Source organism: Chiroxiphia lanceolata, chromosome 6, assembly GCF_009829145.1.
Source record: "Chiroxiphia lanceolata isolate bChiLan1 chromosome 6, bChiLan1.pri, whole genome shotgun sequence".
In the NCBI taxonomy this organism is placed as follows: domain Eukaryota; kingdom Metazoa; phylum Chordata; class Aves; order Passeriformes; family Pipridae; genus Chiroxiphia; species Chiroxiphia lanceolata.
The window spans coordinates 63,499,530-63,522,341 of NC_045642.1; the positions used below are offsets into that span (position 1 = coordinate 63,499,530).

At 49.8% G+C, this 22,812-nt stretch overlaps 2 protein-coding genes across 4 annotated transcripts in view; both read left to right on the top strand.

Annotated features, from left to right (window-relative positions):
- The window catches only part of LOC116788859 (maestro heat-like repeat-containing protein family member 6), a 946,858-nt gene that overhangs the window by 915,010 nt on the left and 9,036 nt on the right, over positions 1-22,812 (top strand). The gene's annotated exons all lie outside the window — the stretch shown is intronic.
- On the top strand, positions 530-20,938 carry NEMF (nuclear export mediator factor). Of its 3 annotated transcripts, none has more exons than XM_032692036.1 (33): positions 530-1,031; positions 2,801-2,869; positions 3,186-3,288; positions 4,093-4,218; positions 4,301-4,449; positions 4,648-4,715; positions 7,201-7,287; positions 8,065-8,141; positions 8,597-8,667; positions 8,759-8,834; positions 10,082-10,144; positions 10,276-10,353; positions 10,766-10,974; positions 11,433-11,618; positions 11,945-12,008; positions 12,468-12,556; positions 13,210-13,313; positions 13,685-13,747; positions 13,875-13,987; positions 14,375-14,432; positions 14,791-14,849; positions 15,334-15,454; positions 15,866-16,202; positions 16,768-16,810; positions 16,896-16,945; positions 17,469-17,616; positions 17,934-18,011; positions 18,088-18,279; positions 18,880-18,912; positions 19,632-19,738; positions 19,816-19,859; positions 19,955-20,034; positions 20,637-20,938. In XM_032692036.1, exons 1-33 carry the CDS (start codon positions 907-909, stop codon positions 20,712-20,714), a joined length of 3,348 nt encoding a protein of 1,115 aa, XP_032547927.1. In that variant the 5' UTR covers positions 530-906; the 3' UTR covers positions 20,715-20,938. The 3 variants fall into 3 exon arrangements, with proteins under 3 accessions (XP_032547927.1, XP_032547929.1, XP_032547930.1); XM_032692038.1 differs by having other exon boundaries at positions 15,869-16,202; XM_032692039.1 differs by lacking the exon at positions 530-1,031 and adding an exon at positions 1,482-1,668.

Below are 22,812 nucleotides of genomic sequence, written 5' to 3' on the forward strand. Positions count from 1 at the left end.
AATGAGAATGGGAAAGGGGAAAGAAAAAGGGGAAAAAAGGAGGGGGAAAGGGGAGGGGGAAGGGAAAAAAAGGAGGGGGAAAGGGAGAAGGGAAAGGAGGAAAGGGAAGGGGGAAGGGAGAAGGAAAAGAGGGAAGGGGAAAAGGGAGAAGGGAAAGGAGGAAAGAGAAGAAAGAAGGGAGAAGGAAAAGAGGGAAGGGGAAAAGGGAAAGAGAGAGAGGGGAAGGGGGAAAGAAAAGAGGGAAGGGGGAAAGGAAAAGGGAAAGGGGGGGAGAAAAAGGAAAGCGGGGGGAAGGGAGAAGGGAAAGAGGGAAGGAGGAGAAAAAGGGGAATGGGAAGAGGGAAGGAGAAGGGGGAAGGAAGGAGAAAAGGATGGAAGGCGAAGGTCAGGGAGAAGGGAGGGAAGGAGGAGAACGAGGACGAGAAAGAGCAGGAGGAACGGGGAAAGTGGGAGGGCCGGGGGGCGGGTCGGGGGCGGTGCCGTGCGGGCCGTGAGCGCTGTATGGTCTCTGTGCCGGCGGCTCCTCCGCCGGGCGCGGTGGCGCGCGCCTGTAGTCCCAGCTACCGGGGAGGCTGAGCCCGACGGATCGCTTGAGCCCAGGAGTTCTGGGCTGCAGGGCGCTGTGCCGAGCGGGCGTCCAAGCTAAGGCCGCCATCAATATGGTGACCCGCGGGGAGCTGCGGGACACCAGGTTGACTAAGGAGGGGTGAACCGGCCCAGGTCGGAGACGGAGCAGGTCAAAGCTCCCGTGGCGGTCAGTAGCGGGATCGCGCCTGTGAACAGGCCCTGCAGCGTAGCCTGGGCAACACAGAGACACGCGGGCTCCCTTTTGCCCCGCACAAACCCCCAACACCCCACCCCACCCCGCACAAACCCCCTTTTACCCCACACACACAGCGCCTCCTCATGGGCCCAAGCGGCACCGCACACCCGGCGCTCGGCGAAAGATTAACAGCATGCCGCCAATCTCCAAGCCCGAATCCTGCCCTTTTGCCGCCCGACACGGACGCGCGTGGGATCCTTTTGCCTGGGCAACACACCCCCACACACTCGGGATCCTTTTGCTGTCCCGACACGGACACCCGTGGGATCCCCTTTTCCTGGGCAACGCGCGGAGATCCCTTTGCCGCCTCCCCTCCCAACACGCGAGGGATCCTTCAGTCGCACCCGGGACCCCTGTTCTCACACAGGGGGGATCCTTCTGTCACACACAGACCCTTTTGCCGCCCCCGGGACCCTTTAGTCGCACACGGTGAATCCTTTTATCACACACCGTGGACGCTTTTATCACACAGGGGACCCTTTCATCCCACACCGTGGATCCCTTTATCCCACCCGGACCCGCCGTTCCCCCCTCACGCCCCGCGCACTCAGCGCCTCCTGCCGGGCGCGCGGGGTAACCGCCCTACCCGCGCGCGGCCGCGGAGCGACGGGAATTGGCGCCGGGCGCGACCCGTAGCGCGCGTGCCCGGCGCAGGCGCGGGGCGGCCCCGGGAGCGCTGAGGGCCGGGATCTGTCTGTGGGATCGGGAATCGGGATCTGTGCGGGACCGGGATCTGTGCGGGACCGGGATCTGTGCGGGACCGGGCTCTCGGCGGGCGGCGGCGCCATGAAATCCCGCTTCAGCACCGTCGACATCCGCGCGGTGCTCGCCGAGCTGCGGCAGAGGTACCGCCACCCCCCGAGCGGGGCCCGGCCCGGGGGGTCCTGGCACTGATTCTGGTCCTGGTCCCGGTCCCGGTCCTGGCATTGGTTCTGGTTCTGGCTCTGGTGCTGGTTCTGGCTCTGATGCTGGTTCTGGCACTGGTCCCGGGTCCGGGCACTGCTCCTGCTCCCGGTTCCGGTCCTGGTCCTGGGCAAAGTCCTGGTCCTGGTCTTTCCTTTGCTTCTGGTCCTGGCTCTGGTTCCGGGCCCTGCTCCTGCTCCTGGGTTCTGATCCTGCACCTGGTTCTGGTCCTGTTCTTGTTTCTGTCTCTGCCCCCGGTGCTGCTCCCTGGGGGCTGAGCCCCTCCATCGTGTGCTGCCTGCACAGCTCTGCCCGACCCTGCTGTGCCCCCCAGCCCTGCCCTGCCTGAGCTCTGCATCCCCCCTCACCTGCTCTGCCATCCCATCCCACCCCCTGCCACGGGCAGGGACACCTCCCACTAGACCAGGTTGCTCCAAGTCCCATCCAACCTGACCTTGGACACTTCCAGGGATCCAGGGGGGGCCACAGCTTCTCTGGGCAACCTGTGCCAGGGCCTCCCCACCCTCACAGCCAAGAATTTCTTCCCAATATTCCATGTATCTCTGCCTTCTGTCAGTAGGAAGCCGTTCCCCCTCGTCCTGTCCCTCCATCCCTTGTCCTAAGTCCCTCTCCAGCTCTCCTGGAACCCCTTTAGACACTGGAAGGGGCTCTAAGCCTTCTCTTCTCCAAGCTGAACAATTCCCAGGCAGCTGGGAATCTCTGCTGCTCCTCACATCCCTGTGGAGCTCTGACACATTTCTGGTCTCCAGGACAGTCTGCACATCCAGCCCCACTCTGAACAAAGTGACTTGTTCAGTTTTTTGCACTTTATCCATTAATAGCAGTTCCTCCATCTCCTAATTTTCTCCATCTCTTAATTGCTGTCTCTTAACAGCCATTTCTCCATGGCTTTTCCTTCCAGCTCATTCCATTAATCTTCCTTTGCTCCCTCTTTGGTGACTGCCTCATAATTTATCATAACTTGCCCTTCTTTGTGTTTTAATTACCCCTGGGAATTTTTCAGCCACTTGTGTGTCAGATTCTCCAAAGGATTCTGTGTTTTCCCTTTGGCAGCTTGCTGGGAATGAGGGTGAACAACGTTTATGATGTGGATAACAAGACGTATCTTATTCGCCTGCAGAAGTAAGGACTTGGAATTTCTTTGTTTAAAAGTTCTTTAAAAATGCTCTTGCTGTATGTATAATATGCAGTAATTCACGTGGCTTTTCTGACTAGTTTTCAGTGAAATTCTACTGTTTTTTTGATAAAATGCAGTGATTTTTACTCCAAAAAGATTACTGGCAAATAGTATACGGAGTGTGAAACGCTGCAGAAAAACACTCTGCAAACTGGTGGGTGGTGAGAGGTGGCTGCCCATGTGCCTTGGAATGGTAGAATATCCTCAGCTGGCAGGGATCCACAAGGGTTTTGGGGTCCAGCTGCTTTGTTTTGTCCCCAGGCCGGACTGCAAGGCCACGCTGCTGCTGGAATCTGGGATTCGCATCCACACGACGGAGTTCGAGTGGCCCAAAAACATGATGCCATCCAGCTTTGCAATGAAGGTAAACTCACCTGCAGTCCCTGATTTAGTGACGTGACTGGATGGCAGGAAGGAACGTTCACGTTCTGTCCTTGGAGACAGGAAAATAGTGGAAGGATTTGCCCGGTGAATCCTGACCCTGTGGGTGACTGAAGACAAGGGAAGAGCAAACATGGACTTGGGATCATGTTGTTGTTATTAAGTGCCTAAAACAGTGAATACTTAAATTTATACAAAATTAGTACTAATCTGGATGTTTTCTGGGCCGCTCAGGCCTTTTGGAATTTTACTCCAGCAAATTCCTTGTCGTTCCTGTTGGATTGTCTGAATTTTTAAGCAGCACCCTGTGTTGTAGATTCCTGCTGTTCAGTCTGCTGGACTTTGGGGGTTCAGCTCTTGCTCCAGGCTCCTGGGCTGGGTTCCTGCAGGTAGATCCACAGGGATGCACCTGGGCACTGGCTCACATGGACCTGCTTATCCTCTGGGCACCACCCCATGGAAGTGACTCAGCAAAGACTCTCCGGGGTGGCTTTCCACGGCTTTCCACATGGATGCGGGGATAATCCCAGTTCTCCTTGTAAAATAAGCCCTTTGAATTTTCACTGCCTGCTCCCTTGAGCTAACCAAAGAGCCAGTTTTAATGGAAAAGATGTCTTAGTGTTAAAATTGGGAACAATTACATTATTTATGAGCATCAAGGTATCTTGCTAAGAACCGATATTTTTACCGTTAGGATATTTTAATTGCACAAGAAGAGGTTGGTGTCACAGGAGGGCATTTCCAGGTGTTTGCAGCACCTCACAGACCTTTTTCCCGTCCCTGGTAGTGCCGGAAGCACTTGAAGACCAGGAGACTGGTCAGTGTGACCCAGCTGGGGATCGACAGGATCGTGGACTTCCAGTTCGGAAGCGACGAAGCCGCTTATCACCTGATCGTGGAGCTGTACGACAGGGTGAGTGCAGAGCTCCAGGGCTGTCCTTCTCTGGAGCAGGGGGCACAGTGTGTGGCTGTGCTGATGGTCCCTGTGCTCCCAGGGGAACGTTGTCCTCACGGACCACGAGTACATCATCCTGAACATCCTGAGGTTCCGCACGGACGAGGCGGACGACGTCAGGTTTGCCGTGCGGGAGCGATACCCCGTGGACAGTGCGAAAGCTGCTGTGCCCCTGCCAACCTTGGACAGGTAATTGCTTTCCCGTGGTGTGATTACTGGGATAAACCCCAATTCCCTGGAGCTGTGAAAAGCTTCGGGTGGTTTTTTGCAGGTTAAGTGTGTTTTTAATTTCTTAAGACTGAAAATGTTCTGTAGCTTCCAAGTAACACGGGGTGGGTTTAAAGCACATGATTCCTTGGAATTGCAACTCTCCGTTTTCTTTCCCAGGTTAACTGAGATAATATCAAATGCACCCAAAGGGGAGCAACTGAAGAGGGTTCTTAACCCACTCCTTCGTAAGTAGTTGGGCTTTATTAGGAAATTAAATGGGCTCAGTCAATATCCATTATGTTCAGATCATGCTGAAAATGTGAATAACTTGCCATGGAATCCCAGAATGGTTTGGGTTGGAAAGGACCTTAAAGATCATCCAGTGCCACCCCCTGCCATGGGCAGGGACATCTTTCACTAGCCCAGGTTGCTCCAAGCCCCATCCAACCTGGCCTTGGACACTTCCAGGGATCCAGGGGCAGCCACAGCTTCTCTGGACAACCTGTGCCAGGGCCTCACTGCCCTCCCAGCCAGGAATTCCTTCCCAATATCCCATCTATCCCTGCCCTCTGGCAGTGGGAAGCCATTCCCCCTTGTCCTGGTACTCCAGGCCCTTGTCCAAAGTCCCTCTCCAGCTCAAGCAGTCCTTTATTGTTTTTGATGTTTTTTGTGGCAGTCTGCTTTTATATATGTTTGAAAATCAACAAAACCCCTAAGCCTTGGGAAACAGAGTAGATTTATTGACTCCAAGCTGTCTGCAGAGAGATGAGCCTGGCCATGATCCTGCAGTGATGAGGACCTGGCAGTAGCTCTGTTAGAGCTAATTTGCAGACCTGAGTGTTACTGATCCTGTCACTTAGGAAACCTTGGCCTCACATGGTGTCACTGATCTGATTATCCAGGCCCAGCTGCTCCACTCTCTAAAATCTCCACAGTTTTTCCCTTCAGTTACCATGGGAGTTTGGCTGTTTCTCACCCTCCTCCTCCTTGTCCACCCATGAAATCCAGCCACCCCTCCCGCCCTTCTCTGATTTTTGGCACTACTTGTGTCCAGCAGTTTCTCACATCCCATTCCCTGGGCTTAACCTCAGGCCAGTGCTGCTCTCTGGCCCTGCCAGTTTTTCCCAGGAGAGTCTCAATCCCAGCAGTTTGAAATTTTAGAGACTGAGCAGGAGGCACCTTCATATTTCATAGTTTGGTGTTCCAAGCCTGTGATGATCCTTGTTGCTCTTCCCTGTGCCTTTTCTGCCTCTGCCTGCTGTGAAACATGGTGAGTAAAAGTGTTTATAGCATTCACATGGGAAGTGCTCCGTGGCTTTATGCTGTGGCAAGAATTCCCATGTTCTCTTTGCTATTCCTTTCCCAATTCCCAACACACAGCTTGACTCTCGTGTTCACTGACACTGGATCTTGTGCTTCTGCAGGACCAGCTGTTGCTGGGTCTTGCTCCCAGATAGAAATGATCATACATATAAGTAGGATAGTCTTTCCACATGGAGATTATTTTATATTGTTTTATTTTCTATTGTTTTGCAGTGAGTTTATGTGTTAGTTTTTTATCCAAGCTCTCGTTCCTGCTCCATCTCCTCCAGTTCTTCCCAGCTGGCTGTTGGGGCTTGGAGGAGTTGTGTTCCATCACCAGGCTTTGCCCTTTGTCCCCCTTCCCAGGCCATTTGAGTGCCTTTGGGGCTCAGCTTTCCTCCCTCCCTCTCTCCAGGATGTATCCTGGCAGTTCACACCTCCTCCCTGTTCCCTCTCACCACATCCCAATCCAGGCAGGAGCTATCCTGTAATCCAGTGGCAGCTTGTTTTCTCCCAGAGCTTTGGGGTGAGCTTTCTAAATGCTTTCTGGAAGCCTAAGCAGACCTTATTTATCTGTGTGACTTCCCTTATCTTTGGACCTGGAAGCTGTCTGGTTGGATTATGATGGAAAATCCAAACTGTGCTGGCTCTTCTCTATCCAGTGCAAAGCTCCCTGCTGGTTTTAGTCTGGAACCCTACAAGAGTTGGTGGTTTTCTGTTCCATTTTTAAAATTCCCAGTGCATGAACCTTCTTGTGCCTCTGCTGCTGAGGCAGGAGAGGAGTTTGGCATCTCCATCCTTGAGTTCTTTTAAACTCCTCTCTGAGTTGCTGCTTGTTTTGCCTGTTGGATCCATCACCTCTCCCAACGACTGGATTTGAGGCCGATTTCCCTGCCTGCAGAGAAATATTCCAACCAGAGCTTCCCAGTGCCCTGCACTGTGGATGAACCTCCAGACATAAATTTAATTTTCCTGCTCTTGTCATATCCCAGTTTTCCTTTTGCCCCTTGGTTGCTTTCTGAACCTACTGGCCCTACCAGGCTTCCTGCTTATGATACCTCTGGAAAAGGTTTTATTATTTATCCCCTCAGGGATGAATGTTTTTCCAGATTTTCCAAAGATTTATTTTATTTCTGTGTTTTAGAATTTGCTCTCACATTTTCCACAAGGGACACAACTTCAGATAGCTTCTTGCTTTTAACAGCTTCTCTTATCCTGATGTTTAGTCCTGGCAGCCATCCTTGGATTTTTCTGGGCCGCTGTTTAATAAGTTCTGAACCTCCAAAACAGCAGCTTTAAATAGCCTGCAGCTTCTTTGCAGGCAGTTTCACAGCCTTAGATTGTTGAAACACTTCTTAAAATTAAATTTAAGTATAAATTTCATTGGGAATGTTCTCTACAGATGATCCTTCAATATTTTTTTAACAGCTTATGGGGCCACCCTCATCGAGCATTGCCTTATAGAAGCTGGATTTTCTGGCTCTGTCAAAATAGATCAACACCTGGAAAGTAAAGGTGTGTAGGAAATAATATTTTAAAAGCTGGTGATTTTTATGTCTGTGTAGTATTTTTTTCCCAAAGAGGTGAGTAGTCCTTAAACCTGTAGTTCTGACTGTGTGGTTTTTATTCTTTTAACGTTTTTAGGTTGAGGACCAACCTTGTTTGCATTAAAACTCTTGCACTGTGAGTGTATTGGAGATAAAACATCAGGTTTTATACATTATAAATGGTTTTATAAGGAGATACCACCTCACTCATGAGGTGGAGTCTGTGTAAAAGGATGTTAGACCAAGAATCCTGTGTAGGAGAATCAGCATCAAAGTCTTTATTTATAGCCTTTATTTAATCCCCCCAACGCTGGGGATTTGATGAAGTAGCAGCTTGACATTTATTGGGAACTTGTGGATTTGGGTGGTAAAGTCAGAATAGATTTTCCTACAGTCTTGTTTTTCATGTGTGCTTTATTTTTGTCATATATCCAAAGGATTTTTTGCTTCCTGCTGCATTATGGGGGCTGTAGTAAATCAACTTTGTAACAAATAAGCTCTCACAGCTTCTGGTTTACACTTTGCCTCTGCAGATTTGCTTTTATAAAGTGCTGGCATTTGTGTGGTCTTTTTTTTCCCCCCTGAAACTTGAATAATTGTGCCTTAAAAGCACCCAAATATATTTTTTTATTAAAAATTTCCCAGATGTAAAATGTGTGCTGAAACTCCTTTTTAAGATGAACAGTAATTGCTGGGGTGAAGCACCAGCACTAAACCATTTCTGCTGTTTTATTTTTCTCTTTAGAAAATCTTGAGAGAGTGCTCTCAGCTCTGGAGAAAGCAGAAGAATATATGGCACTAACTGACAACTTCAGTGGAAAGGTGGGTCTGGGTGGGTTATAAATTATTTTGGAATTGCAGAATTAAACTGGTAGGCAGGAATTGTCCAGGGTGTGCTTGTTCCTGGTGTTACCAGGATGGATTTTATTCTGTGAGCTCGGGCTCCAGGGAGTGATGTGGAATAAAAATTGTGCAGCAATGAAATAATTTACAAGCAGATGATATAAATCCTGTGAGAGTTACACTTGTGCTTTAGTAAATTCAGCACATTACATGTGCATTTGTGTGATAAAGCTGTAGGATTGCCCTGAGGGTTGTAAGGAGTTCACCTCTTTTTCCAGAAGAAGTTGGGGTTGGGATGAGCCACTGGTCAGGGATTTGCTGAGTTCACAAGGTCTCCCTGCTGGAATGCTTTGGTGTGTTGTGCTGATCAGAGGTTACACCTAAAACTTAAAAGATCCTTTTCAAATATAAATTACATCTATGTATTTTTTTAGGGATATATAATCCAGAAAAGGGAGAAAAAGCCAAGTCTGGAACCAGATAAACCAGCAGAAGATATTTACACGTAAATATTTGAAGTATTTTCTCCTTTTTCTGCTAGTCTGCATAACAGAAATTAGTTTTTCAGGTGATAATATCAAATGTGTATTTTACAGATATGAGGAATTTCATCCTTTCTTGTTTTCTCAACATTCAAAATGTCCCTACTTGGAATTTGACTCATTCAATAAGGTACAGTGCTTTTGCTGATACTGTACTTAAGTGCTTTAATGGGCTGATGCTAAAAAGAGTAATTAAAATATACAGCAGAGGTTGTTAATGGAAATGTAGACCTTGGAAGAGGTGATTAATTTTATGGAGAAATACTTTCAGGGGGAAAAGGCCAACTCAAACAGGGCCTTTAGGCTCCTGCTGAGCAGTGTTGTCCTCATGAACTCAGATCCTGGAGCTGTGTGTGGAATCCCCAAGGAAGGTGGATGTTAACAGTCATAGAATCCCAAATGTTTTGTAAGTGGAGAGCTGGATGCTGAGTTGTCTCTGGAGAGTTGTCACTGTCATCACATTTATACTTTTGCTGTTACTACTTTGAAAGCTTCAGGCACCTGATTTATTATTTCCTTGAGCGTTGTCCTTCCTGGTCCCTGACTCATGGAATCATTAAATGCCTGTTGTTCCTGACCTTGATCTTCAGGATTCCCATTTCCCATTCCTGCCCTGCTTCTTGGCTGAATTTCTGTCATCTCCTTCAGAGCACTGATCATGGAACCATGAAATGGTTTGGGTTGGAAGGGACCTTAAATCCCATCCAGTTCCACCCCCTGCCATGGGCAGGGACACCTTCCACAGGGACACCTGTCCAGCACTTCAAGGGATGGGGCAGCCACAGCTTCTCTGGACCACCTGTACCAGGGCCTCCCCGCCCTCATAGCCAAGAATTTCTTCCCAATATCCCATCAAACCCTGCCCTGTGACAGTGTGAAGCTGTTCCCCCTTTGTCCTGTCACTCCAGGCCATTGTGAAAAGTCCCTCTGATGATCTAAACAGCCTAAAACCTCCCTCATCTTGTGTTTTAAGCACAGCTGGAACACCAGGAGCAGTTCTTGGGCATTTTTCTGGGTGTTTGTGGTTTTTTAACTGACCCAGTGAAGCAGCAGGAATTCAGGGCAGACAAGTCTGTCGTTGCAACCATTTAGTCTGTATCAAACCAGCTTCTTTTTCATCACTTCTTAGCAAAGAAATGAGCCATAACTTGGCCATTTATTTACTTGTGCATAACCCCTGGTTTGCAGTGAGGGACATCCATGTCTTGCTGAACTCATGGGAAGGTCACTGGAGGAAGTTCCTGAACATTGTTTTAGCCTCTGTTACCTCTTTTAGTGCTTTGCAGCCACTTCTCTTGAGGGAACCTCCTCTGCCTGCTTGTTGCTGGTCTAAGTCAGGACAACCTGGAGATTCTCAAACCTGATTTTCTCTTGCAGGCAACAGATGAGTTCTACTCCAAGCTGGAGGGACAGAAGATTGATCTGAAGGCCTTGCAGCAGGTGTGTCCTCATCCAGGATTGGGACAGCTGGGATGGCTCCAGGAGCTTCAGAGGCTTCACTTGCTTCTTGCAGGGATTGGGTGGTGCCATTTGTCTTTATATATTTTTTTTTTCCATCTTAATTTTGAAAGGAAAAACAAGCATTGAAGAAACTTGAAAATGTCCGTAGGGATCACGAGCACAGACTGGAAGCTCTTCAGCAAGCTCAGGTGAGACAGATTTTGGTTTCCAGCTGAGAAGATGCATTATCATGGAATCCCAGACTGGTATGGGTCGGAAGGGACCTTTAAAGTTCATGTCATTCCAATCCCCTGCTGTGGGCAGGGGCACCTTCCACTAGGCCAGCTCTGAGCTCCATCCACCCTGGCCTTGGACACTTCCAGGGATATCTCTGGAGATCTCAAGTTGGCCATAATCCCATGTAATCACTTAATCCTTGGATTTCATCAGGTGTTTAAGGAGAGACTGGACGTGGCACTCGGTGCCGCGGTCTGGTAGAGCAGGTGCTGTTGGGTCAGAGGTCGGACTCGATGCTCTCAGAGCTCTTTTCTGTGATTTTTGTTCAGCTGTTGCTGAGTGTGTGTTTGGCTCCAACGGATATAACCTTTTCCTTTCCCTAAGGAAGCTGATAAGCTGAAAGGGGAGCTCATAGAGATGAACTTGGCCGTGGTGGACAGAGCCATCCAGGTGGTCCGGAGTGCCTTGGCCAACCAGATCGACTGGACCGAGATCGGGGCCATCGTTAAGGAAGCTCAAGCCCAGGGAGACCCCGTGGCCAGTGCAATCAAAGAGTTAAAGCTTCAGACAAATCACATCACCATGCTGCTGAGGTAACTACACTGACCAGTGCCTGTAAAAACCTCATCTGACTCTGTATCAGGATGTTAGAGGGAAAAAAACCCCACCAACATTTCTTTTTTATAGCATGAACTTTTTGGTATGAAAAAGCTGGAAGGTGCCAAGTTAATTTATGAGGTTTTAGTTACCTCACAGAAATGTCAGTGCATGGAATAAGCTTGTTTTGAGTTGGTTCACTGGATTGGAAAAAATTGGCTCTTTGTTTCTACTTTTGTTTTATTTTTCCCCCCAAAATCTGGCTGACACCAGGACCTAAACAGGCTGGCATGTGAGGCATCCCAGGGCCTCCCTGTGCCTGCACAAGGCTTTAAGGGCTCCTTAGGCCATTTGCAGACTTCATGAAGGAATAAAATTAAGAGCACTTTACCCTAAGAATTAAAAAATAACCAGTTTTATTAATCATAGGATTAATCATAGTTATGTGTTTTAGGAACCCATATGTGTTATCTGAAGAGGAAGAGGAGGAGGAGGATGCTGACGGAGAGAAAGAAGAAACAGAAGAACCAAAGGGAAAAAAGAAAAAGAATAAAAACAAACAGCTGAAGAAACCTCAGAAGAGCAAACCCTCGTTGGTTGATGTTGATCTCAGTTTGTCTGCCTATGCCAATGCCAAAAAGTAAGATTTTCAGTAAATGTGTGCTTTGGTGGTAGAATTTTCCCCGGGTTTGCAGTTGTTGGTGATAATATTGTAGGAGGGAGGGCTTTGGGATATCTTGTTAAAAATTGAAATGAGCAGCTTGTCCTGAGCTCTGGGAGGTGCATTTTCTTGGACCAGACCCACTGGTGCAAAGTCTCTACCTGTCACATTAATTTAATTTAATTTTGAGTCCAATTATGCACAGTGACACATGGAACAAAATGCAGATATGCAGGGGATAAGCACATCCTAAAAATGAGTGAATATTCTGGGATTTCAGGGACAAACACACTTGTGTTTCACAGGTACTACGATCACAAAAGACACGCAGCCAAGAAAACTCAGAAGACAGTGGAAGCTGCAGAAAAGGTATTTTGAAGATATTTAAAAGCAAAATCCCTGTAAGTAAGTGGAAAGTCCTGGCCTGGTCTAAGTAGCCATAATGAGGCATGAAAGGGAAAAACAACCAACCAGGGCTGGTTTTTTCTTGATATTTTAAGCTCAGCAGAGGATTGCAGATCCCTGATGTATCCTCTCTTTCCACCAGTAGCATTGGGAATGCTCAAAGCAGGTGGAGATATTGAGAGACCAGGATTTGGGGAGGCAGGAGTGGAAAAGCAGTGCAAATCCTTAGAATCAAAGAGCTGATAATTTCAAGGAGCAGCTATCCAGGGTGGAAATTCAAGGGCAGCTGTCCCACATGTGCATGCAGGAGATGCACAGCAGGGTGTGGAACCTGCACTGATAAAGTTCAGAGCCATTTCCCACCGTTCAGCCAGCAATTTTGTGATTCCTTCTGGATTGTGATCCTGCTTTCTGTCCAAACAGGCATTTAAATCAGCTGAGAAGAAGACAAAGCAGACACTGAGGGAAGTTCAGACAGTCACCACCATCCAGAAAGCCAGGAAGGTCTATTGGCAAGTACAGCTCCATTGTCCTCTCATGTCCCACGTCAGGCTGAGTTTCCACTGGCTTAGAAGTGGAGCTAATTAGGATTTCTAAGCACTACACTTTGTGTTGGGTCTCCTTGCAGCTGCTTCTTAAAGTCACAGAATCCCAGAATGATTTTCAGGCATAGTAGCCAAGAGAAGCTGTGGCTGCCCCATCCCTGGAAATGTTCAAGGCCAAGTGGATGGGGCTTGGAGCAACCTGGTCTAGTGGAAGGTGTCCCTGCCCATGGCAGTGGGTTGGAACAAGATGGTTTTTAAGGTCCCTTCCAACCCAAACCATTCTGTGATTCTGTAATTTAAAAAAAAAAACAAACAACTGAAACCAAACCTCAAAGCTTTTAATCATCTAATAACTGAACCATTAAAATAAAAATAAGTAGGAGGACTTTGTGGTGATTTTACTTCTTGTTTCATCTCAAAATATTATTGGCAGTGGTGTTGTATTTGTCCCATGCCTTGTTTTTATGCCCCAGGCATATGGATGGACATGCAACTTTTTGCAGTGTCACAAATTGTAGATGCTGAGATGGTTATTCTCAGTTTGTTACAAAAACCCACCTGTGCAGTGTCCTGTGAGCTCCAGGAGTTTCTCACACAGTGGACTTGCTGTGGTTTGGCAGGTTTGAGAAGTTCCTGTGGTTCATTAGCTCGGAGAATTACCTGGTTATTGCTGGGAGGGATCAGCAGCAGAACGAGCTGATTGTGAAGCGGTACCTTAAACCAGGTGAGTCCAGTGAAGTGGAGGGGGGGGGTTTGCCTCTTGTTTTCCAGTTTTGTAGATGTCCAGGAGTGGCATGGGAAGGTCTGTCTGCTTTGTCCTTAAGTTGGGTCTTGGATCAAAAGGGATGGATCAAAGTCTTGGATCACTTTGGTGATGGGAGTCCCTCTGGCACCGTGGGCATGAGTGGGTTGGAGGGGCCCCCTCAGGAGCAAAGGAGCTGATTCTCCCTGGGACAGCTGATGGACTAAAAGGCTTCTGTGTCCTCTTCCCATCCTGCTGCTTGGAGCCAAAGCAGCTGTTTCCAGCTGGTGTTGGAAACTTCCCCTTGGCTCAGGGATCTGTGTGTGGCTGACTGGAGTCCCCCTCTCTTCCAGGGGACATCTACGTGCACGCGGATCTCCACGGAGCCACGAGCTGCGTCATCAAGAACCCCTCAGGTACCTGGCTGGGGCTGGGGTGGGATCCTGGAAAGCTCACACGCTGGATTAGGGCACATATGGAAGGCTTAGGGTTTAATCTGCTGTGCCTGGATCGTGTCACGGTGTGCTGCGTGTTCCCTTGCAGGGGAGCCCATCCCGCCCCGGACCCTGACGGAGGCTGGAACGATGGCCCTGTGCTACAGTGCAGCTTGGGATGCTAGGGTGGTCACCAGTGCCTGGTGGGTCTCCCACAACCAGGTAAGGACATGACCTGTCCAGGCAGAACATCTGAGGGAAAGGGTTTTGACTGCAGAGAAAGCGTCTCTGACTGAGACTGGGAGCTGATGGATGTGGTCAAATTTGGTGTAACTCAGGTGTGGGAGTGTAGAGATTGCACTGATGTTTTGGTGGTTTTATTTCCTGAATAACCCAGTTGCTCACCCAGGACTTCTAAGATACAGTGCTGGTAGTGTGTGATTGGACTGAAACATCCCTTAGGAAAATTCCCTGCAAAGCAGGGGAAGAACCCCTCGGATACAGAGTCCAGAGAGCTGTTCCCAGGAGTTACTTTGCTGGTGTTGTCATTACATGATGCTGCCCTTCTGTCACATGTATTTTTTATAGGATATCATGATTTTTTTTTAGGTTTCTAAAACTGCACCCACAGGAGAATATCTCACTACTGGGAGCTTCATGATCCGAGGTGAGACACAAGGGAACAGTGGGAATTTGGCATTTTCTCTGAAGGTGCTGGGCTGTCCTGCAGTGGCAGCCACCCCCTCCCTCTGAACAGCCAACAGATCCTGCTCTTCTCCCCAAAATCTATTGGGGAATGGTTTAGACTGACTATCAGGCAGTTGCAGCAGCATTTCTTGCCAAATCCTGGGCAGAAGTTCATTGGCTCAGCTGCTTTTGAGTTCTCCTGTTCTCATCTGAGAGATAAAATAAGCCCCAGTGCAATTTTTTGGTAGCCTAAAGTCTCTAATAAAAATGAATTTTGGAAGTACATTCTGTAACATGGCTGTTAAACCTCCTCATGAGACTCTGCCTTTGTTTTTCAGGGAAAAAGAATTTCCTTCCACCTTCCTATCTGATGATGGGCTTCAGCTTCTTGTTTAAGGTACAGCTTTTCCTCTGCAGCTCCTCCTGGCTTTTTTAATTTGCTTTGAGCTGTAGGAGGCTTATTTTCTGGATCTTGCTTATCAGTATATTCCCAATTACTTCTTTTCCCACTGGGACAAATCCCATAAAACTCTTCTAGCTGATAATGACTCTGCTTTCACTTCCATCTTTCCCCACTGTGCACTGTCTGCATGCAAAACAGACTTGAACAATCCTGCCTCTGACAGGTTGTTATCCCAGCTGGAGCATGGGATGTTCAGGGAATCTGGAGCATGTGGATATTCAGGGAATGTAGGTGTGCAGCTGTGTGTGTTACCCTGACTTTTGAGGGTGTCACGCCTGAGTTTAAATGTGCTGGACTAGTTTTCTTGCCTTTTGATGGTAAAAAGTGTTAAAAAGGAAAGGAAAAGCCAAATGAGGTGTTCTGTGAACAGACCAGTGAACTGGGGCTGGTCCTGACACAAAGGTGCCTCTGGTTTTAGGTGGATGAAAGCTGTGTCTGGAGACACCGGGAAGAGAGGAAGATCAAAGTCCAGGATGAGGATCTGGAAACGGTGTCCAGCAGTGCCAGTGAGCTGGTGGCTGAAGAAGTGGAGCTGTTAGGTACAGTGGGACTGGGTGCTGCATGTGCTGCTGGCAGACAAGGCTGTCTGGGGCCTGTGGGATCCCTGTGGGATTCTGGGTCACTGACAGGACAAGGGGAGATGGTTTCAAGCTGCCAGAGGGCAGGGTTAGGTGGGATATTGGGAAGGAATTGTTGGCTGTGAGGGTGGGGAGGCCCTGGCACAGGTTGCCCAGGATCCCTGGACGTGTCCAAGGCCAGGTTGGATGGGGCTTGGAACAGCCTGGTCTAGTGGGAGGTGTCCTGGCCCATGGCAGGGGGTGGAATGAGATGGGCTTTAATGTCCCTTCCAACCCAAACCATCCTGGGATTCTGGGATTCCATAATTCTATGATTCTGTGATGGATCAGTCTGGTGTTTCTGACCGTGTTTTCCTGCCCTCTGTGCCCCAGAAGGAGGAGACAGCAGCAGTGAAGAGGAAAAAGCCGAGTGTGAGGAAGCTCCAGAGAATGTGGAGGCAGCTCCAGAGGACGTGGAAGCTCCAGAGGATGTGGAAGCAGCTCCAGAGGACGTGGAAACCCCTCCTGAGAGTAACCGTGATGAGGGCGTTGCTGACCTGGAACAGGGAAGAGGAAACACACCTCCTGCTCCAGAGGGGGACTCTGAGGAGGAGGAGGATGGAGACTCTGAAGATGAAGTGGAACCTCCGGAGCCAAAGGGAGGAGGGAAGGAGGAGGAGGTGAATTACCCAGACACGACAATCGACCTGTCACACCTCCAGCCTCAGAGGTGAGTGAAGCAGCAGCAATGGGGGCACCCCTGAGGGTCTCCTAAAACGCTGCTGGGACAGGGACTGGGATGAGTTGCCATGCCTTCTTTCCACGGTCAGCAAGGCAGTGCTGTGGGAATGCTGCCTCATTTTCATTGCAGGGCTGCTCAGACCTGAGAAACTGAGCCCTGAGCTGTTTCTGCTCTGCGTGGGGCTGTGAGATGAGCTCAGCTCCCTGTCGTCCCTGGAAGTGGCATTCCTTAGAGGGGGCAAGGAGAGATGGGATGGAGTGGGTGGGAATGGACAGCTCTGCAGGGAACACCACTGCTGAGGGGGCCGTGTGCTTGGGAAGCTGCACATCAGGGGTTCCTCTGGTGCCCAGACGTTGTTGCCTGTGTGTATGAGATGAGCTGGCAGAGATCTAAGACTTGTTTTGGAAACTAAATCCCAGTATTCCCGCCTTTCCCATTCACCAAAGCTGGGATTTTCAAGAACTGAAAAGCTGAAAGTGTCTGGGCTATGTTTGTTGTGTCCATGGCTGAGCTGCTCCACATGTGTTGATGCTCCATTTCCATCTGCCCACAGACCCCTGCAGAAAAGCCTCCCCAGAGAGGAAGAGCCCAGCTTGGTAAGGTCCCAACTCCAGTGTTTGGCACAGAGCAGTGGGAGCTGCTGCTGGGCAGGGTGTGCTCTAACTGCCTTTCACTTCCCAGAGTGACAGCAAGGCCCAGGGGCGAAGGCACCTCTCTGCCAAGGAGAGGAGGTGAGAGCCACTTTGTGTTTCATGGAATCACAGAATCCCAGAAGGGTTTGGGTTGCAAGGGACTTTTAAAGCTTATCCAGTCCCACCCCCTGCCATGGGCAGGGGCACTTTCCACTATCCCAGGTTGCTCCAAGCCCTGTCCAGCCTGGCCTTGGACACTTCCAGGGATCCAGGGGCAGCCACAGCTTCTCTGGGCAAACGCCTCCTCCTCATTCCCTCCCCAGGACTTGGGCACAGGGCATGTCTTACACCTCCCAGTCTGGGCTGGGAGATCCATACCCATTTTCCATCCTGCAGTTCCAGTGTGGGCCCCTGCTCCTGTCCTTTGGGAATGCTGGTTGTGAACAGTTCCTTGTGTACTCGTGGGCTGGAGAGGTTTTACTGAGGAGGGGTTGTTTCCACAGATCATGCCTCAGGTTCCTCTGGAGCTCCATGGCAAGGGATCAGGGTGGGAATGCTACCAGGAGAGCAGCAGCCTCTCTTGTCACAACCAGGGGCAGTGTGTCCTGATTGTTTTCCTTAGAGAAATGAAGAAAAAGAAGCAGCAGAACAACTCTGAGAACTCGGAGCTGCCTGAGGAGAAGCAGAAGGAGACGGAGACACAGCCTCCCCCTGCTCCCAACAGCAACAGGGGTGTTCCAGCCCCTCAGCCCATCAAGCGGGGCCAGAAGGTGGGCAGGGATCAGGGGTTCCCCTGGGTTGAGCTGTTGGCATGTGAAGTGTGAACAGAAATCCCAGATTTCCCAGACATCCATGGCTGCCTCGTGGTCTTAGGCTCATGGGGGTGCTTTAAGTGGGCTTGGGATGATTTTGCTGGTCTGTGAGCATGGAGCTCCCTGGAACCAGTCTCTTGGTTACTGGCGAACTGCACTGAAAGGTTTGGGGTATTGAAAAGGGGAGTGCACGTGGGATCAGCACCCAGGTGTTTGTGGATGCAAAACTCTGCCAAAGCCACCATTTGTGAAGCTGTTGGTGTTTCCTTCTACAGAGCAAAATGAAGAAGATGAAGGAGAAGTACAGGGACCAGGACGAGGAGGACCGGGAGCTCATCATGAAGCTGTTGGGGGTGAGGGAGGGGGGTCCTGCCTTCCCTGGGGCTGTGGGAGCTCCTTCAGCAGCTCTGACCACCTACGTGCCCACAGTCTGCAGGCTCCAACAAGGAGGACAAAGGGAAAAAAGGGAAGAAGGGGAAGACAAAAGAAGAGGCAGCAAAGAAGCAACAGCAGAAACCCAAGGCCCCACGTCGTGGAGCAGGAGGGGGCAAGGAGACCCTCCCAGCAGGAATCCTGCTCCACGAGGCACAGGACCCGGCCCCAGAGGAGCAGGATGAGAAGGTGGGGATTTTGAGGGGAAGGTGAGGAGCAGGCAGGGAAGGGGATGAGCAGGGTGAGAAGGTGAGGAGCACTCACCTCTCCTCACCTATCCATATGTCTGTCCCTTGCTCTGGCTCTCCTGGCATTGTGAAGGAGCTGAGCTGCTCCTTGTGGTTTTTGGGCTTTGTGCCAAATGGCACAGCTCAGGGAGCCCGTTGGTTTCCCAAAGCCCTGCAGCAATCCCTGTGCATGTCCTGTTCTCAGCACAGCCACAACTAGGGCTTGGAGGAGTCCCAGGATCCAGGGCAGTCAACACCTCCCACTCAGCTGAGCTGTACCTGAGCTCCCGGCTCTGCTGTGGGGAGTTGGTATCTCTGGGCCTCATCTCTCCCTCCCAGCCTGGCGTGTGCCAGGCAAACCAGAGGGTGGGAAGAAACACTCCACCCCCCACCCACGTCAAAATGGTTTTACCTTTGCTTTGCAACGAGTCCAGCTCTCCTGGCAGGGAGAATGTGGCTTTCTGGGTTCTGCTGATAAAGCACTGATTGTCCCCCGGGTCAGGGGGAGGAAGGAGCAGCTGTGTGCTCCCTGCAGCTCTGACTGTCCTTTGTTTGTGTGCAGGAGGAGCAGGACCAGGATCAGCCAGGAGTGGAGGTAAATGTTTGTCTGCAGCTGCAGAAGTGTGGAGGCCAGGGCTGTGTTCCCATGGGAGCCCTCCAGGAGCCCCCCTGGGCTGTTTGAACCCAGCTTAATTGTATTTTCTAAAAATAACCTCCTTTTCTTCCTGCTCTGCTCATCTCCCCAGCCTCCATTAAACCAGAGCTGGCTCCATGGATGTTTGTCCCTTGTTTTTGCCTCTGGAGGTGCTGGCACCCCCAGGACAGGTGGCTCTGGGCTGGAGGATGACACAGTGTGCAGGGCAGGTGGTTCTTTAGTTTGGAAGTTTCTTTACCTCTAAAACTGCTTCCAACTTTTCTGTAATTACAGGCTGTGGGTGTTGCCCGAGGCTGGGAATAAGTGAATTCCTTTAAATTCTTTCATGAAGGAGGTGTCTGTTGGGGGGGAGCTGATGGTGACCCTGTGAAGATGTAACAACATTTGGGGGCCCCAAAACTAAGATCCATCCAATGATGTGATTTCAGTAATCAAAGAGGGTCAGTCATGAATCGTGGCTTGGTGGTTCGATGCCAGTGAAGTGAGTGATCCTGTGATCAATCACTCATGGAATCACGGAATGGTTTGGCTTGGAAGGGACCTCAAAGACCACCTGGTTTCAATGCCTGCCATGGCAGGGACCCTTCAGTCCCCAGTAAGCCCAGCAGGGAGGGCCTGGAGGACACGATCTGGTCCCAGTGAAGCTCTCTGTCCCTCAGGACGGTGAGGCCCTGCTGGATTCCCTGACTGGGCAACCCCATCCCGAGGACATCCTGCTCTTTGCTGTCCCCATCTGTGCTCCCTACACAGCCATGACCAACTACAAGTGAGTGGCAGCACTTTTTTAGGGTAGGGTTTGGTGACAGCCTGTGTTTTACTCAGAGAAACCTTTTCTTTGGGTAGGTATAAAGTCAAGCTCACTCCGGGCACCCAAAAGAAGGGCAAAGGTAAGGTCTGAAAGCCCTGAATCCTTTTCCCTGCTCTGCCTGGTGAAGCCAGTGTGGTTTTCCAAGCTGTTTCACTCTTCCCTGTGTTTTTACAGCTGCCAAGATCGCCTTGCACAATTTTATGCAGTCCAAAGAAGCCAGTGCAAGAGAAAAAGACCTGTTCCGCAGCGTGAAGGTGACTCCTTCTTCTGCAGAATTTCTCTTGTGCAAATGTAACAGCAGCAGCAAAATGTCCACTTTGAGGGGGAAATGCTGCAAAACTGAGTGTCCTGTTGGTTGTTTTGGGGTTTTTTTACCACTGCTGGGGGAGGTCAGAGAGTCCCAGGATGGTTTGGGTTGGAAGGAATCTTAAAGCCCATCCAGTTCTATCCCCAGCCATGGGCAGGGACACCTTCCACTATCCCAGGTTTCTCCAAGCCCCATCCAACCTGGCCTTGGACACCTCCAGGGATGGAAATCCACAGCTTCTCTGGGCACCCTGTGCTGCTTAGGCTGGGAAGAGCCATTAGAAATTGAGCCTCAGTTTCTGGGCCTTGGGTTTCTGTTTTGTGTCACTCCTGATCTAAAATAACTTATCTGGCAAAAGCAACATCTTCCAAGAAATCCTCTCGTTTTGGGAGGGGGAACTCCTGTGGCAGGGGCAGGTGCAGTTCAGGTTGGAGGTGTGTCCTGTGCCCCTCACTGTGGGAAATGTGTCATCCCTGTGCTCAGGGCTCAGGAAGGTGCCTGTAAATGCTTTTCTGCCATGTCCCATTTCTCCTCTTCACTGTTTTCTAGGACACCGATTTGTCAAGGAATATTCCTGGTAAGGTGAAAGTGTCTGCACCTCATCTCCTGAACAGGAAGAAGAAGTGATTCTATGCTGGGGGTTCTCACCCCCAAACTGGTGCAGTCAGGACCAGCACCTGGAGCTGGGACAGACGGACACAGACCCACAACTGGTGTTACTGGGACTGAATTGTTTCCACGGGGCAGGGCAGCAAGGGCCAGGTCCTGCAGCGTGGTTTAGATGGACTCTGATACCAATAGCATACAAACATGGAAGTAAATTGCTGGCATTTGGTCAGGAATGTCCTCCCAAGCCGTTGGTTCTCTCGTTCCTCACCCCTGGGCAAAGGTGCCGGGATCTGGGGCAGCAGAACTCCATGGTGTTCAGCTCCTTCCTGCCCCAGGCCTCTGGCAGGGGCTGGAGTTTCCAGGAGGGCAATTTCAGTGCAAAATGCTTCCTTTGAGAAGGCAGAATTTTATTTCCCCCCAGACATTCCCTTGGCTCTGGAGAGAGGGAAGGTGCAGGCCCAGATCCCACCGTCTGCTCCCACCCCCAGCCTGGCTGTGCAGAGCTTACCCTGGAGAGGGGAGGAGGAGCAGGGGCTGGGAGTCAGGATAAACCCGTGGGATCTGTCAGGAATTACAGCACGGGGATTGTTCTAGAAGTCCAAGTTTTTAATTGTTTTTTTGAAGGCAGCTTAAAACATGATTCCCCCCTTCCCCATGGCAGCACGACCTGTTCCTGTCCCTTGTGTCCCCTTGGAGCTGGGGCAGCCAAGGCAGCCCTGATTCCAGAAAGAACCCTCTAACACTCCTTTTTGAGTACTAGAAAGCAAAGCATTCTTTATTTCCAGCACTCTGGGTGTGTAGGAATCCTTTCCAAAGTAGGCACGCTGAGTTATAGAGGTGCTGTAGTTTTATACTATAACATCTAACGTGACATCACCTGTTACACCCACTTCCCAAACCATCCCTCCCACAGCACCGCCCTCACCACGCCTCTGACACCCCTCCTGGGTCTCAAAAACACCTCTATCTTCATCAACCTCCTCTGTCCCTTTCCTGGCCTCGGGCCTTTGGGACAACACCAGCCTTCTGGAATGGCTTCAGGCTCCTTTGACTGGCTTTGCTGGTTGTTATATCTCTTTCTCAGGGCATTTTTACAGGGAGAGGAGCCTTCTTATCTCATTAGAAATTCCTGTCTGTTGAAACACTTCACGAAGCATCTTAGAAAACTGCTACAAGGGCATCATTTCTATATTAGTAAGCTATATAACAGAGGTTTCAGGCTACATTTCCCCCCTTCAGAGACTGAAAAGGATTCCATCCTGTTAAGTCTCTGCTGCTTGCATGTAATGTTGAACCCTAAGGACTAACAATAACTACAACATTGAATCATACAGCAGGTTAACCTGCAGACACAACTGTTGAGTACAGTTATTATGAACAGCTGTTTTATCCTGGTCCAGTTTGATAGCCACAAAGTAAGTTTGTGGCAGGTATTTTCAACACCCTAAAGAGGACTGTATGACTTTTATGATATGAAGTGACTGCTGGTTACAAACTCATAGGTACATGCTCACTGATGTAACAGTGGCTGCTACAGCCCCCAGACACCCAGGCCACTCTTGACTAATGCTGCCCCATCACTTTGAGGAGTCAGTTTGCTGTGATTCGGACAATTCCCACATCATCTCCTGGCTTAAACATTGTATCCCAACCCTCCAGAGTCAAAAATCGATTGCAATGGTTGACCTAATCCTCATTAGCCACTGCCCCCCCCACCACCCCATGAGTCTCAAGGATGGGGTATGGAAAAGTTCTTCCATTCTGTTCACTCCTCAATATCTCAGAAACTCCAAAACATTCATACAAAATCCGGACACTGAGCCCCAGCAGGAAAACTTCCCCATTTCAACACAGAAAGCATGGAATATCCCTGACATGTCCCTTACAACTTTCCCTGTGTGTATTTCCAAAGGCTGCACATTCTTTGGCATCTTAAACTCAGGTGAACAGTCCCAAAAATTTATTTACTCATAAGATGAAACTTACAGCACATGAATAAACAAACGTATCCTGGTCTGGGATCCCTGCAAACCCTCTGTGATCCCATCTGCTTTTCCTGACACTTTTCCTCACACAGACCCTGTCTGCCAGTATTTATTACTGAGGAAGCTGAGGG